Here is a 13,718-nt window from a genome sequence, read left to right on the forward strand (position 1 = left end):
ACCGATACCTCGTCCAAACCTGCAGTGAACTAGCCCTTCCAGGGTAACTCCCCATTACATCCTGGGCATGCCATGCTGTGGTATGGAATACCTCTTTGGTCAGTTTGGGTCAGGTGTCCTGTCTCTGCTTCCTCCCGGCCTCCCCTCCTCCCTTGCAGAGCATGAGGCTCAGAAAGTGCTTGGTCAGACTAAAACATTTGAGTGGCAACTAAAACCATCAGTGTTATCAGTGCTGTTCCCAGGCCAAAAGTCAAAACACAGCACTGCACCAGCTACTAAGAAGGAGAAAAATGACTGCTACTGCTGAACCCAGGACACTGCCTGACTATTTCCTCCTCAGTTGAGCCTTCGTCCTGTGAGGAGGAGAAGTGCTTTCTGGTCAGTGGTGCCCCTCTGTGGAATGTGAGGGAATGAGGACTGGTGAGGGGCAGCAGGCTGGATGCTGGCAGGGCTTTTTCACCCTCATTTCCAAAACGCATGTATTTTGGAGGCTGTTTAGACTCCCTGGTTATAACATAATCCCAGGATGCACATCCTGTGGCTTTCAACTCATTGTCTGTCCCCACTTTGGGTAACTCTGACTTCCCTTAAGGTGGATGTGTTCAAACTGCAAAGGAAAGGCTCTGATCCACAATCTGCTTTTGTTACCCACTGTGATTACAAGACTCAGGAATGTCAAGACATCTCAGTTCACATTTCTTTCCAATATGGGGATTTCAGCTGCCAGGGCTGGGGAGCACCCTGTTCCTTACAGGACCACCAGCAGGCGAGCTCTGGGAAAACCTTCCAGGCTTCCTGGTGGGTTTTGTGGGTTTGCCAGAGCCTTCCCGAGCCCTGCTGCCTTCCAGAGTGCACTTTGGTCTTTGCTGCCCAGCAGGGCCCCTGCAGCTTTCTGAAATGCCCGGCAAGCTTTGTCGGGCTTACAAGGGAATGCGAGGGCCACTGATGTCTTCGGAATGCCTGGCTGGCTTTGGCAGGCTTTGCCAGCGCCCGGCAGGGCTCCAGCTGCTTTCCACAGTACTCGGGGGGCTTTCACTTTACCAGACACCACGAGTGCCCCTGCTACTTCCCAACATTCCTGACAGGCTTTGGTGGACTTTGCCATTACCTTCCAAACCGCCAGCTGCCTTCCTGAATGCCTGGATTCATTTGGCCTGCTTTTGCCTGAGACCACCACAGCTTCTGCTGCCTTCCAAAACACTCAGCAACGTTCCATGGTGGGTTTTGCAGGAGCCTTGCGGTGTCCACTCTGCCTGCCGGGGTGACCAATGGCTTTGGTGAGCTTTGCCAGAGATCGCCAAGGCCCCTGCTGTCTTTTGGAACATCCAATGGGCTTTGCTGGGCTTTCCCAGAGCCCACTCCTTCTGCTTGTCATGGTACTTGGAGGGCTTTGCCAGGCTTTGGCGGAACCTGCCGGGGGCCAGAAATGGGCTTTGTGGGAGCCCTCCAGGGCCCCGATGCCTTCCCTAGTGCGGGGGGGATGCAGGAGGCGCCGGGGGATGCAGGAGGGGTGGGGAGGGGTGGTGCCGGGGGATGCAGAGAGTGATGGGGGCTGCCGGGGGATGCTGAGGGCAGCAGGGCGATGCCGGGGGGTGGCCGGGAGGATGCCGGGGCCAGGCACGCCCCAAGGGGCCCCCGACCCTGCCGGCCTCGCTGGGGGGGCGCGGTCCCGGACTACATTTCCCATCGCCGCCGCGGCCGGGGGCGGTGCGGTGCGGAGCGGAGAGGGGGGCGCGGAGCGCGGCGGGGCCCGCACAGGCGGAGGCGCGGAGCCGCGCAGGGGCATCGGGCCCGTTCGGCTCGGCTCGGCCCGGCCCGGCCCGGCCCGGCGAGGATGCGGGAGGGGCGGCCTGTGGCCCCCCGCTGCCCTCCCGCCTGAGGGGCGCCCGCACCGCCGCCGTCACCATGAAGAAGCAATTCAACCGCATGCGCCAGCTCGCCAACCAGACCGTGGGCAGGTAGCGATGGGGATGGGGATGGGCCGCGCCGCGCCCTGCCTGCCCCCTGCCTGTTCCGCTGCATCTTCATCTTGCCCGCTCCCTGCCTCCCTGCAGCACCTGCTCCCTGCCTGCAGCTTCGGCCCACATCCCATGCTCTGTCTCCATCCTGCCTGCTCCCTGCCTGCCCCACTGCCCCTAATCCCACCCCTTGCCAGCTCCTTTGCCTGCTTCCTGCCTGTGCCCTGCCACCCCACTGCACCTGCCTGCCCCTGATCCTGTACCTTGCCTGCTTGCTGCCTACCCCACTGCCCCTGCCCATCCCGTCACTGCCTTGGCTGCTTCCTTCCAGCCCCACTGCTCCTGCTCCTTTCCTATACCCAGCCTGCTTCCTGCCCTCTTCCTATTGCACGTGTTCCTGCCCACCCTACTGCCCAGCTTGCCACCTGCCTGCCCCACTGCCTATGCTCCCAGTCCTCGACCTTACTGCTCCCCCATATGCCCCTTGCCCTGCTGCCCCCATCCTGCCTGCTCCATGCCTTTACCCTGCCGACCGTCTGCCCACAACATGCCCCGCAGCCCCAGTGCCCACGTCCTGCCTGCCCTACTGTCCCAGTGCCCACACGTTGCCTCCTCCTGGCCCATTCCCTGCCTCATTCTCTGCCTGCAACCCCAGCCTGCACCCTGCCTGCTTGTTAACCCCTGCCTGTCCCCATGCTCACACCCTCTGCCCTCCTTGCCCTGCCCCACATGTTGCACCCTTTATCCACTATTTTCCTGCCTGCCTGGGCTCTCACCCTGCCTGCCCCTGCCCATTTTCTGTGTCCCAGGGCCGGGCTGCAGGGATACCCACTGTCACGCCACCCCAGCCCTCATGCTGTGGGGTGCCCCACTGGTCTGCACCCCCCAGCACCCATGAGTGGCCTCCCATAGGGTGGCTGGGAGGCGGGGGGGACCATGCCCGTGTGCACCGATGCACGGCCAGCCCCAGGGTTTGGTGGTGGCTGTTGTGTAATTCCAGGAGATTTTGCAGCTGGAGGGGGGAGGGACTTATTTTTTCCTTCCCAGCGTGGTATTGGGCATCAGCACAGGCACGGCTGGGCTGTTGGGCTCAGCATTCATTCCCTCCTGCAGCCAAACAGGGGCTAGGACTTCTGCTGACAATCCCCTGTGTGCCCCCTTACCATGCCCCCCATGGCAATGGGGACATCCTGCTGGCTCTGCATCCTCAGCCAGGCTGGTGGCGACTGTGGGAGCAGCCCGTGACCGGCGTACAGGCAGGGCTCTGGGATGGTGGCAAGGCACTGGCTGGGCTGTGCTGGCTGGGCAGGAGTGCGGTAGCAGAAACGCAGTGCGAGCCTCTGATGTGGGAATGCAGTTTAGGAGCATGCTGTGGGAATCTGGTGCGGGAGCATGCTGCAGGAACATCGTGTGGGATCATGGTGCAGGAATGCGGTGAGGGAGCGAGTGCAGTGTGGGAAGACAGTACCAGAACACCGTGCGAGAATATTGAGGCAGGAACATGGCACAAGAATGCGGTGCAGGAGCGGGGTTTGGGAGCGTGCTACAGGAATCCGATGCAGGAGCATGGTGCAGGAATCTGGCACAAGCGCGCGGTGTGGGAACGCGGTGCAGGAGCACAGGGTGGGAATTCGGTGTGGGAGCACAGTGCAGGAGCACAGCCCAGGAAAGCTGTGCAAAAATGTGGTGCAGGAGCGTGGTGCTGGAGCATCGTACAGGGGAGGTGGCACAGGGACCGTGGTGCAGGAGCGCTGTTAGCCCGGCTCTTGCGCCCTGTGGGGAGCAGCAGGAGGAGGCTGTTCCGGGGGTGGACTGATTTTCTCCTTGCATCTTTGCCAGGCCGGGTTTGCTGTCTGGATGCTCTGAGGAGGTTTGACGTGTCTCCCAGCTGGGGCTGCGGGGCTGCAGGGCAGGGGTGTCCTTACATCCTGCCACTGCCACATGGGAGACATGAGCCAGGCACTGCATACATGCCTGGCTTCAAAATGGTGCCACTGACAAGGCGCTGAGCATCTTCCTTCCCACATCCACTGAGACCCAGTATACATGTGCTGTATCCCTCTGATGTCTGAGGGGTGTTCCCTCCTGCCTGCCACCAAACCCCCATGGGCCACCAGCCAGGGGCACCATCCATGGGTGCAAGCACCCCAAGGCCAGGGCTGGGGACTGAGGGGCTGGATGCTGTCCTGGGGCTGGGGTCTGCACTGCACTGGGTGTCCCTTGGCAGGGGAAGGGGCACTAGGGATGGTTTGCACGTGGTGGTGGTGGCATCCAGCTGGTGTCACCCCTGCCAGGAGCTCCTGCTGCTGCTGGCATGGCTGCACTCCCTGCACTATCATACAGGGAGCTGGGTCAGGACTGAGTCCCACAGGACATGGGGGACCGTGGTGACATGTCCCCAGCCACCCTGTGGGGCGTGCAGAGGGAGGCAGGAGGGGGGCTCAGTCCCTGGTGGTTTCTTCCTGCTTTTTGTGGTGCGGTTTCCTTAAAAAAAATAGAAAAGGAAGAAAAAAGGCAGCCAAAGGAGGGAAAAACCCATCTGTAGGTGGGGGGGACGGGCAGGAGCAGCACTTTCTTTGTCCCTGTGAGGTGATTCTGCAGCTGAGGGACAGGGCTCAGCTGGATGATGAGGGGTGGGGATGGGTCAGGTTGAGGTTTAAAGTTAGGATCAGGGTCAAGGTTAGGGCCAGGGTTACAGTTAAAGTTAGGGTCAAGGTCAGGACTGGGGTCAAGGTTAGGATCAGGATCAGGTCAGGTGAGGATGCTGAGTGCATTTCCTTACCTTTCCAAATGCAGTCCCAGCTCCATTTCCTGGGTGCTGTCACAGCTTTTGCTGCTCCCCTTGTGGTGTTGGGGCTGCGAAGGGACCCCCTGGGCCCTGGGGGAGAGCAGGGCACCAGCATGCACTGGAGGTTGACATCTCATCATCTCACCTCATTTAATTTATTTTTATACTTTTTATGTATTTTCATACTTTTTATTTATTTGTAGTTAATTTTATTTTTATGCTTATTTCTTATTTTAATTTATCTTTTAATTTTTATTTTTATTTTACACTTTCTATTTTTACTTTTTGTTAGTATTTTATTATTTTTATTTCAAAGTTATATTAAATTTTGGCTTTTTGTTTTTAGTTTAGTTGTTTTTTTACTTTATTGATTTGATTTACTTTATTTGACTTAGGTCATTTCACTCTTTAGAAAGAACTAGGGATGCTCATTCCAGCCCAGACTCATGCTTAGTACTCAGCCTCTGGGAGAATTTCTGCACCTAGCCTGTGAAGGACCATCATATTCATATCCATGGGGTGGAAAAAGGGAAGAGAAGCCAGTAAGTGGCTGTAAAATGTTCTGAAGAGGCTTTCTCAAAGTGCTTTTATTTGTATTTCTCTCTCCATCTCATGGGCGAGCCTGGGGAGCTCCCACCCTTGTGTCGAGGTCGCAGGATGATGGGTGTGAATGTGCTGCAGCACTCACTCCCTGCTCCCGCTGGAGCAGCCCTTGGGAATTTGCCAGAATTAGCTCAATATGGGTTTTTCCCATCAGGAATAAAACAGGTGCCTGCAGCCATGTGCAGAGCAGCATGGCTGGGTTTCCGGATGGCACAGCAGGTGATGGGGGACACCAGAGAGGATGCCATCAGCTTGGGGTTTGGTTTTATTCCCTCCTGGTCCTTTCTGAGTATCCCGAGATGTATCCCTCTTCCTGGGGGAGCACAGTGGCATTTTGGGCTGGCCGTCAGCTGAGGGCCTCTCAAGGCAGATGCTTCTCCAAGCACCAGGATGTCTGCACATAAATATCAAGCTTTTAAACACCAAGGTTTTATTCTCTGTGCAGTAAGAATATTCTGCAAGAAAATAAGAACATTTTATTCTGTGTACGAAATAAGGCTGGAGAGAATAAAACACTGCCTAGGATTTTTCCAGTGGGATTTGCAAGAGGGAATGACATGCTTTAAATAGCTGGGTCCCATGTCTGCACTTTGGGGTGCTAGCAGCACATCCCCCCAGGCTTTTTGGTTTTGCCGAGAGCCACCGGCAGCATCCTGGGGATATTTTTATCCTCCTGGCAAGGCAGCAGCACTGACAAACTGCAATATTCCTGGAGCAGACTGAAGGTTTCATCCTTGGGCCAACAGCGTCAGGGCCTGGAGCTCTGCAGGAGCCCCTCCGTGATTTTGAAATCAGGACTGAAGCATGGTCAGGATGCAACCGGGGCGGGGGGTTCATCTGCCGGGGATGAGCCAGGAGCGAGGAGCAAAGGGCCCTATGCATCCTATGCTGAAGGGATGCTGATGCTGAGAGCTCACAGCCAGGAATGTGGCAGGAGATGAGAAAAAGAGGCTTTTCTGCCTTTAAAATTCTGTCCCCCGATTTTGCTCTGATTCCGTTGGTTTTCCCAGCAGTGGGCAGGACTGAGGAAACCTGGACCAGTCCTTCCCTGCCTGTTTCATCCTGCTTTTCCAGCCTGGCTGAGCCATAGCTGGGTGAGGTGCGAGGGGCTGAGCCCTGGCACTGAGCCTGCTGGGGGGGCATCACTGGCCTTAGCCACGGGTTTGAGACACAGGGGCTGTCACTGCAGGTCCCCCACCAGGTCAGGATGGGCCCGGGCAGCACTGGAGGAGGTGCTGCTGGGGCTGTTTCACCTCATATCACTGGATGCTGCAGCTCAGAGCCATCTCCCTGGGGGATTTGAGCAGCGATTTGAAGATAGAAATATTTGACGTTTCACTTCTTGTCTGCTCAGGTTTTTCCAGATGAAAAACCTGCAGCTCCGTTTGGCCTCAGCCGTCTCTTGGTTATGCGCTATCATGCTGTGCGTCCTTGGGGATGTGGATTGCTCAGATGGCAGAAGCTGGGAGCAGCACAGTCCTTAGACCAGCATCTGGCTTGGTGATGCCTGGCACTTCCAGGGGTTGCCTGGATGAGACCTGAGAAGCTTTCTGCTCCCTCTGGCACAATCGACGGGTGCTCAGTGCCTTATCCAAGTTGTGCGGTTGAATCTCACCAACCTCACCTCTGAGCCTGATGAGGTTCAAGAATCTTGACTGTTCCTGCGGGTACCAGCCCTCAGGCACGTGTGTCGGCACTGGAGGGAGGCACAGAAAGGACCAGGATGGAGCTGGGCACCATTCCTGAGTCCGTGTGGGACCTTGGCACGGCCCCAGCCCTGGGAGTCAGCGCTGCTGATGCGGGGTGGCCTTGGTGGGTTCTGCCTCCCTCTGCCTCAAGCAGCTGTGAGGCTGGTTTTAGACTGGAGCAAAGAGAAGCCAGGGAAACTGGCTGGTGCCAGTAATGAAATAGCAATGAAATAGGTGTTTATGTGGTTTTTCTGTTCTGTAGTGTTCTATGAAATAGTCACGGGCATCTTGCAGTGAGGGGGTGGCCAGGGGTGGGGGTGAAAGAGATGTTTTGAGCAGAAAGTGTGAGCCAGAGGGTCCTGGGGGCACCGTGGGCACACTCTGCCTCTGGGGACGCATCCGCACTGGGTGAAGCACGGCTCACCCTCAGGTGTGATGGGTTTCCCATTCATTGGGAAATGCTGTGAAATCCTTGTCATGTTTTGAGCTTTGCTGGCTCAGGGTCAAATCCAAGGCTTTCGGCTGCTTGTTTTGGGTGGTTTGAGCATCAGAGGGGGATGGTGGTGAGACATGGGGTGGGCATCGTGATGGATGATCCAAATGGAGATGTCTGGCTTCAGGAGATGCTTTGCTGTAGGTCCCCAGGTCAAGGTATTGCAAGCTCATGTAGTGTTTGTTTGGAAACCAACTTAATTTGCTCAATTGGTGTTGTTTTCTGCTGGTGGCAATTAGGGTTTTTTTCAGAAGCGAAGGCCTGACCAAACTGTAGCTGCATCCCCTGCTCGTTTGCTCTCCATATTAATTATCCCTTTTCTCCCAGCTGTTTGCAGCGATGTGTGTGTCTGATGCTGACTGGGGCTGAGGATTGCCTGTATTTGTGCTGAGAAAAACGGCTCTGGGGTAAAAACCTGGAGAGGAATTAGAGGAGAGAGCTTTTAGTTGCCTAAAGGAAAGATGGAATGAAGCATTGAAAGCTGGTAATCCTGGCTGCCTCTCTATGGGGTCCTCCAGCAGGACGTGCGTAGCTCATAAACATGAAGTTTTGAGGGATTAGGCTCCTTGCACTCCTCTCTTGGGTGCCGCTGTTTCCTGAGGTCACCTTGCATGAGTCTGGTTCCCTGGAGAGGTTGTGTCCCAGCGCGGGAGCCCCGGCTGCATCCCCCTGGGCAGACGTGGGGATGGAAATACCCGCGTGAAAATGATTGTGTGAAAAGAGTTGCCCAAAGCTGCTGCTGGCTTCAGCTGGTGCCTAGAGGAGGTGTTCTGTTGCTGCCATCAGCTGCCCTGGTGGTTGGGCCCTGGGATGCTCCAGCCACCAGACAGCCACTTCCCTGGACTCTGCTGCATGCATCGGACCCTTGAGCATCATTTGTGGGTCTGGGTTTATGGGGTAAGCACAAAAGAGACCTGGAGCCTGCCAGGGCATGAGGAAAGGCAGGCTGATGTAGTCCCCCAGCTGCCCCAGGACATGGTAGCCTGTGTCATAGGGCAAGAAGGGGGAAAATGGGGGTGCTGGGGAGGAACTGAGGGATGCCAAGAGGGACTGGGAGATGCTGGGCTGAGGAATGCTGGAGGATGCTAGAGAGGAACTGGAGGTTGCTGGGGATGAGCTGGGATGTGCCTGGAGGGGATGGGGCGTACCAGGAGGAGTTACAGGATTCCTTGGATGGGTGCAAGATGCCAGGCTAGAACAGAACGTCTTTGCTAGAGTCAGACATGCTTTCTAGCATCAGTCATATCCAGTCTGGTTCCTCTTGATGCTGTTAATGGGTTTCTGTTGGGTGGGGTTTTGGAAGCACCTTTGTGATTTGGGCTCCAAAGTCCCACATGGTCTGAACTAAACCCTTGGGAGCAAACCGGGAGCCGGGGCTCCTGCTTCCTGGGGGGTTTAGGTCAACAGTCCTCCCCAGGGATGGGAAGGCAAGGCCAGAGAGCTGGGGGAGGCAAGGGGATGCACACCCGTCCTCAGGTATGATGCTGAGCATGATCTGGGGAGGGAGCAGAAAGCATGAACCAAAAAGGTTTGTTGAAGAGGGAAGGCTGAGCCCACTGAAGATGCTTTGCCAAGATTCTCACAGAGGTGCTGCCATCCTGCCCCCAGAAAAGGCAGTGGGATGATATTTCTCCATCTGCTAGGGAAATCTCTTGATACCAGAGAAGTGACACTGGGGCACCAGGGTCTCCTTGAGCATCTCTGAGAGCTGGCAATGGCTCAGCACCCACAAAATATCCCTCAAGCAGGATGGAGCCTGGGGCGTGCAGGGAGCCTCCATTGCATCTTGCCGCCATCATCATCTGCTGCAGGTTTGCTCATAAAACCAGATAAGCTCCTGTAAAACCGCATTAACTTTAGGCTGAGAATTCAGAAACATAAGGAATATAATGGGATTTTTCCTGGTGGCATTGGCAGCACAGAGCTGCAATGCAGCACACCGTCGGAGAAGGAAGAAGATGGTATTTGTTAGTCTTTACATGCAAAGTGTCCATGAGGGGCAGCTGGTGCACAGCCGCAAAAGGAGAAGACAAGTGGAAACATCACTTTTGGTGGATGGTGGTGCAAGAAAGGTAAATCTTTCTTTCTGGGAAGTCTAAATTTCTGGGGTGCAGATCAAGAGTCAGGATGTTTGCAGGTGGTGCCGGCACGTGGGTGCACAATGTTTGCCTGCATTCCTGACACCTCCTTCTCCTTTGGAGTGCTAAATCAATCTATCCTGAGCCAGGACAGGGAATCAGGATGGTCATTGTGTCTGTGCTGCTGGATATTTCCAACCCTGTCCATACATGATATGCAGGAGAGGAGAAGAACCTGAGCAGCCCTTGCTCCTGGGCAGCCAGCGCATCGCTTATGTGTCATATGAAAGATACCATAATACATTCATTTAAATCCTTTTTTTTTTTTTTAATAACTACAATTAATTGGGGATCATTTTTAAACCCAACTTGAATCAGACTCTGGGACAATTTTCACACACAAACCAGATTTAATGCAGTTAATTTACACCTTTTTTAAAGTCTTTGGATGTGGTGTATTTGCGGATGAGCCCGTAGCTCAAACCCTGCCCTGGCTGGCACTGCTGCTGGGCTGGGCTCACTATTTGAACCTTGCTCTGCCGGTGCTTCCTCGTATTTCCCACTTTTTCTATATTTAACTCAGTCTTTCAAAGCTGAGAAACCAGCAGAGAGTAAGCAGGGCTCAGGCAATAAAGGTACTTTTTTAAGAAAGGTGAGACCACTGAGCTTTCATTTCCTGTCAACAAACCTTTATGGACTAATTAGCTAAGCCACAGCTCTGCCCAAGTGCATCTTGACAGAGGTCATTTTTCAGGGAGAAGTGATGCACTGAAGTTGTAAAAAAGCCCTGAGAAGATGAGTAAGTGTTCTGGATGTGACGGCTTAAATAAGCCTTAGCAGATCTGATGAGGAGCAGTGCAGGGGCTTGGCAGGCAGGATGCTCCAGATCAGTGCATGGCTGAGGAGGGTGTTGCTGTGGGTCTCTGTCTCCTGCATCCCTGGTGCTCCTCACTAGCAAAGGCAGTGGATGGATGACACAAGCTCTGGAGTGGTAAATCTGGCTCCGAGGAGCAGCAGGGAGGGTGATGATGAAGCCCCGACAGCTGCTGCAGAGATCCAGTCGGCTGTGTCCAACTGAAGAGGCTCAGTCATGCAGACGGGTTGTGTCCTTGAAATCCGTGTCACCGTCATCCGTCGCCCAGCACAGCCGAAGGAGCTGCTTCCTTACGAAGACACACTGTCTCCCTCTGCAGCATTGCCTGCATCCTCCCGGGAATTTAGCATCCCTGCTCTGCTGCAGATAATGAAAAAATAAGGGTGAGATTGGGGAGGACCCTAAACTGGTGTGGGATGTGGCATGCTCACAGTAAGCTGTGAAGATGCTCCATCCTTTGCTTATTTAGAGGATGAGGTGATGGCTGGTGGGACCAGAAAACCTTAAATCACTGGCTGCATCCCAATGGAAAAACACGTTTAACAGTGCCCAGTGCTGCAGCATGCAGTCATGTGCGCCAGACCCTTCACCAATGCTTTATGTTCTTTCGTGTCTTGCAGGGCTGAGAAGACAGAGGTTTTGAGCGAAGATCTCCTGCAGGTGAGGCCCTCTGCAGCTGGTCTGACCCATGCCTGTGGTGCTGGATGCAGCAGCAGTTCCGTGCTGGTCGATGCCACAGTGTCCTGCAGTGATGAGATGGGCTGGGAGGAGGAGGAGGGGACTGGGAGCGTGAGAAGCAGCATTGCCTCACTCCCACATGCCTTCCCAGCCCTTTCCCAGCCTGGTTCTCAGGTCAGCTGCAATCGGATCCAGTCTTGTCTCTGCCAGGATGGCAACCTGATACGGCTGGACAGATTGCAGGCGGGTGCCTGAGGCTCCTGCCTCTGCTGCAAAACCTGCCCTGGGGATAAGATGTGCGACAGCAGGGTACAGTCCCCAGAGCTGATGGCTGGGAGACTTCAGCAAAACAGCCTGGGCCAAAAATCCTCACGTGGTGCTATGGAGCATCGGCTGTGCTTCCTACACACTCCACGGAGGGGGATGGCTGAGGAAGTGCCAGCAAAAGGACATGAATTCACAGATCCATCACTGAATTCATGAGGTTTCTAACTCACAGGTTGTCTAAATCATTGGGCATTGAGCAAAGCAGCTGCCTGGCAGCAGTGAGGGTGCCCAGCCCTCGTCCTCCATCACCGCAGGCATCCCCTGGTGTCATCCAGTCCAGCCGCTGCTGGAGCCTCCTCAACACGAGGGGCTGGGAAAAGTGCAAGCTTTTTGGTCTCAGCTGGTGTGTTTGCATCTTGGGAATTTGGTCTATGCTGTTGCTGTCAGGTAGCAGATTCTGCAGAAACAGAGAACCTGTGAGGAAGCTCGTGGCAGGAGGCCATGACCTGCAAGTGACAGTAGCTGCAGAATGACCTTTAGCTCTTTCTGGCCACAATGTCCTGCCTGTGTTGCCCTCACTTGGACCTAATGACCCTGCTCTCAGCACACCTCAGGCTTTGACAAGAGCCATGTGTTAGCCAAAAATACGGAGAGGGTTTGGGTGAGCCATCACTAGAGGATGCTGGAACCACGGTGGAAGAGAGTACAACAAAGCTGTTTGCAAGTGTCCCAGCAGGGTGCAGAGAGCAGACAGCTGCAGCAGTTAATCCCTCCCTCCTGCTGCTTTGCCAAGGATTCAGCAGCTGTTTCCATCATGGCTGGGACCAGACCATGCAGGGTAGAGCACGGCTGGTCACTGGCACTGGTGACAAATAGCTGGTGGAAGTGGCCACATGGGCTACCGGGGCACTGGTGGGTTGCTTTGTTCTTCGTCAGCACTGTCCTTGTGGTGGCATCCCAGCCACCAGCCAGCGGGAGCTGGGGATTTTTATCACAAAATGGTTCAGGTTGGAAAAGGTCCCAATGTCATCTGGTTCCAACCCCTGCCACGGGCAGGGACCCCTTCCACTGGAGCAGCTTGCTCCAAGCCCCTGTGTCCAACCTGGCCTTGAGCACTGCCAGGGATGGGGCAGCCACAGCTTCTCTGGGCACCCTGTGCCAGCGCCTCAGCACCCTCACAGGGAAGAGCTTCTGCCTAAGAGCTCAGCTCAGTCTCCCCTCGGGCAGGTTCAAGCCATTCCCCTTGGCCTGTCCCTACAGGCCCTTGTCCCAAGCCCCTCTCCAGGTTTCCTGGAGCCCCTTTAGGCACTGGAGCTGCTCTCAGGTCTCCCCTTCAGGAGCCTTCTCTTCTCCAGGCTGCCCCAGCCCAGCTCTCTCAGCCTGGCTCCAGAGCAGAGCTGCTCCAGCCCTCGCAGCATCTCCATGGCCTCCTCTGGCCTCGCTCCAGCAGCTCCACGTCCCTCTTGTGCTGCTGCCCCAGAGCTGGATCAGGGCTGCAGGGGGCGTCTCCCCAGAGCACAGCAGAGGGGCAGGATCCCCTCCCTGAGCTGCTGCTCACGCTCTGGGGGTGCAGCCCAGCACACGGGGCGGTCTGGGCTCAAACGCTCACTGAAGCCAGGTCCTGAGGAGCTTCTCATCAGCCAACACCTGTACGCCCTTCCTCTCAGGGCTGCTCTCAATCCTGTCTCCTCCTAAGAGATGGCGATCTTCCTTTCCTCACCACCAGTGCTGGTGGCAGGGGTGGGCAGGGTGCAGCGGTGACATGCCCTGATCCCCACGGATGGTCAGCCCCAGTAAGAGCGGAGGGGATCTGAGCACTCCCCACCACCAGCAGCAGAGAAAAAGTGAATAATGAACCTTTTTTGTTCCAATTTTAATTTTTGATATTTCTCCTTTCAAGCTCTGAGGTCTCCGTGGCCCTTTGGCACCAAGAGTCAGACCCTGCTCTTGGAGCCACCCGGTGACATCCCAGCCCTTGGTAGCGCCAGTGCTGACACCATCAAGGGCATGGCTGGCTTTGGCAGCATGGCACAGGGGACTTTTACACCTTTTGGAGATACTTTAATGGGGAGGGTGGTGGGTACTGCCTTGTCTGGGTGCAGAGCAAGGAGTCACTCGTGTTGGCAGGGGTCTGTCTCCAGGGATGGTGGGGAGCCCAAACCCTTTCGGGTGTGTATCTAATTATCTCCAGTTTGGCTCCTTTAGCTGGGTGTGCACCCACATATGTGCTCTTCTGAACATCAGGCCCCTTGCAACATAACATGGATGCATGTGTGTATATATAATTTATG

The 13,718-nt window shown here is 55.5% G+C and overlaps 1 protein-coding gene across 5 annotated transcripts in view; it reads left to right on the plus strand.

The window, feature by feature from the left end:
* The first annotated feature begins 1,757 nt into the window (after window positions 1-1,757).
* Window positions 1,758-13,718, plus strand: part of ARHGAP44 (Rho GTPase activating protein 44) — a 29,238-nt gene continuing 17,277 nt past the window's right edge. For 4 of the 5 annotated variants that reach the window (XM_065693573.1, XM_065693576.1, XM_065693577.1 and 1 more), the window contains exons 1-2: window positions 1,758-1,958; window positions 11,103-11,142. In XM_065693573.1, coding sequence (XP_065549645.1) covers window positions 1,906-1,958; window positions 11,103-11,142 — 93 coding nt within the window. In that variant the 5' untranslated portion in view covers window positions 1,758-1,905. Of the gene's footprint in view, window positions 1,959-9,554; window positions 9,603-11,102; window positions 11,143-13,718 lie in introns of those variants that run through there. The other variant, XM_065693575.1, reaches the window with a different exon arrangement.

Source organism: Lathamus discolor, chromosome 13, assembly GCF_037157495.1.
Source record: "Lathamus discolor isolate bLatDis1 chromosome 13, bLatDis1.hap1, whole genome shotgun sequence".
Taxonomy (NCBI): Eukaryota; Metazoa; Chordata; class Aves; order Psittaciformes; family Psittacidae; genus Lathamus; species Lathamus discolor.